At 47.3% G+C, this 1009-nt stretch overlaps 1 protein-coding gene across 1 annotated transcript; it reads left to right on the top strand.

Moving 5' to 3' along the window:
- The first annotated feature begins 12 nt into the window (after positions 1 to 12).
- On the top strand, positions 13 to 702 carry LOC119344791 (auxin-responsive protein SAUR36-like). Its single transcript, XM_037615132.1, has one exon. The coding sequence runs from the start codon at positions 184 to 186 to the stop codon at positions 607 to 609; it is 426 nt and encodes a 141-aa protein (XP_037471029.1). The 5' UTR covers positions 13 to 183; the 3' UTR covers positions 610 to 702.
- Positions 703 to 1009: the final 307 nt, after the last annotated feature.

Raw genomic sequence — 1009 nt, 5'->3', positions numbered from 1 at the left:
CTGATCCCATGGCCTTGTCCCCTGCCAGCTATTCTCGCCCTTCCCCTCGCCTATAAATTCAGCATGCGGCGAGCTCAACGCCATCACTTATTCATCAGCACAACCACCACCAACTGAGCATTGCAACATCCATCCCACTTCTTCAGATTTCCAGCTGAAAACACAAAGGCCGAGAAACCAACCATGGTCGGCGCCAAGAGACTTTCTCAACTGGCAAAGAAGTGGCAGAGGGTGGAAGCACTCGGGAGGAAGAGGCTCACCGTTTCAGCCAAAATAGATCAAGACTGCTGCAGTTCTGTACCACCCAAGGGTCGCTGTGTCATGTACACGAGTGACGGGAGGCGTTTCGAAGTACTGTTGGAGTACCTCAGCATGACGGTGTTCAGCGAGCTCCTCAGGATATCGCAGGAGGAGTTTGGTTTTAGAAGCGATGGCAAGATCACATTGCCTTGTGATGCGGCAGTGATGGAGTATGTCATGTGCTTGGTCAGGAGAAATGCATCTGCTGAGGTCAAGAGTGCATTGCTGAGCTCCATGGTGACGCCTTGCCACTACACTGGCTGTGCGATGCCTACTGTCGGAGCCAGCCAGCTGATTTGCTGTCTGTAGCTTCTCAAGAACATGCATGCAGAGGCCCTGATGATGTCCTCTGTTTTGAGTACTTTGCCTGGGTAGTGTAAGATAGTTAGACAGTAGATAATAGGAGCAGGAAAATTGTATGTATAGCAACCTGATCATCAATGCAACAAAGCAGCAATATGGCCACCAGCAGTATGCATTCTTCTCTTAATTACATTTCCGTTTCGTATCTTGCTCCACAGAGAATACACAACAAGTTCCCATATAATCTACTCAATATAAGCCGGAACATTGAAAAGATCAAAAAGTTATGAATTAGTGAAATGACCACGTGATACAGGGGCCATTCTAATGATGAATCCTATGGGGAATTAGTGCAATGCCATCAATCCAATAAGAAATGAAGTACTCTCTCCATTCCCTTATACAA

This window comes from Triticum dicoccoides, unplaced genomic scaffold, assembly GCF_002162155.2.
Source record: "Triticum dicoccoides isolate Atlit2015 ecotype Zavitan unplaced genomic scaffold, WEW_v2.0 scaffold186234, whole genome shotgun sequence".
In the NCBI taxonomy this organism is placed as follows: Eukaryota; Viridiplantae; Streptophyta; class Magnoliopsida; order Poales; family Poaceae; genus Triticum; species Triticum dicoccoides.
The sequence above is the reverse complement of the archived record's forward strand: the minus strand, read 5'-3'. Positions and strand labels throughout refer to the sequence as shown.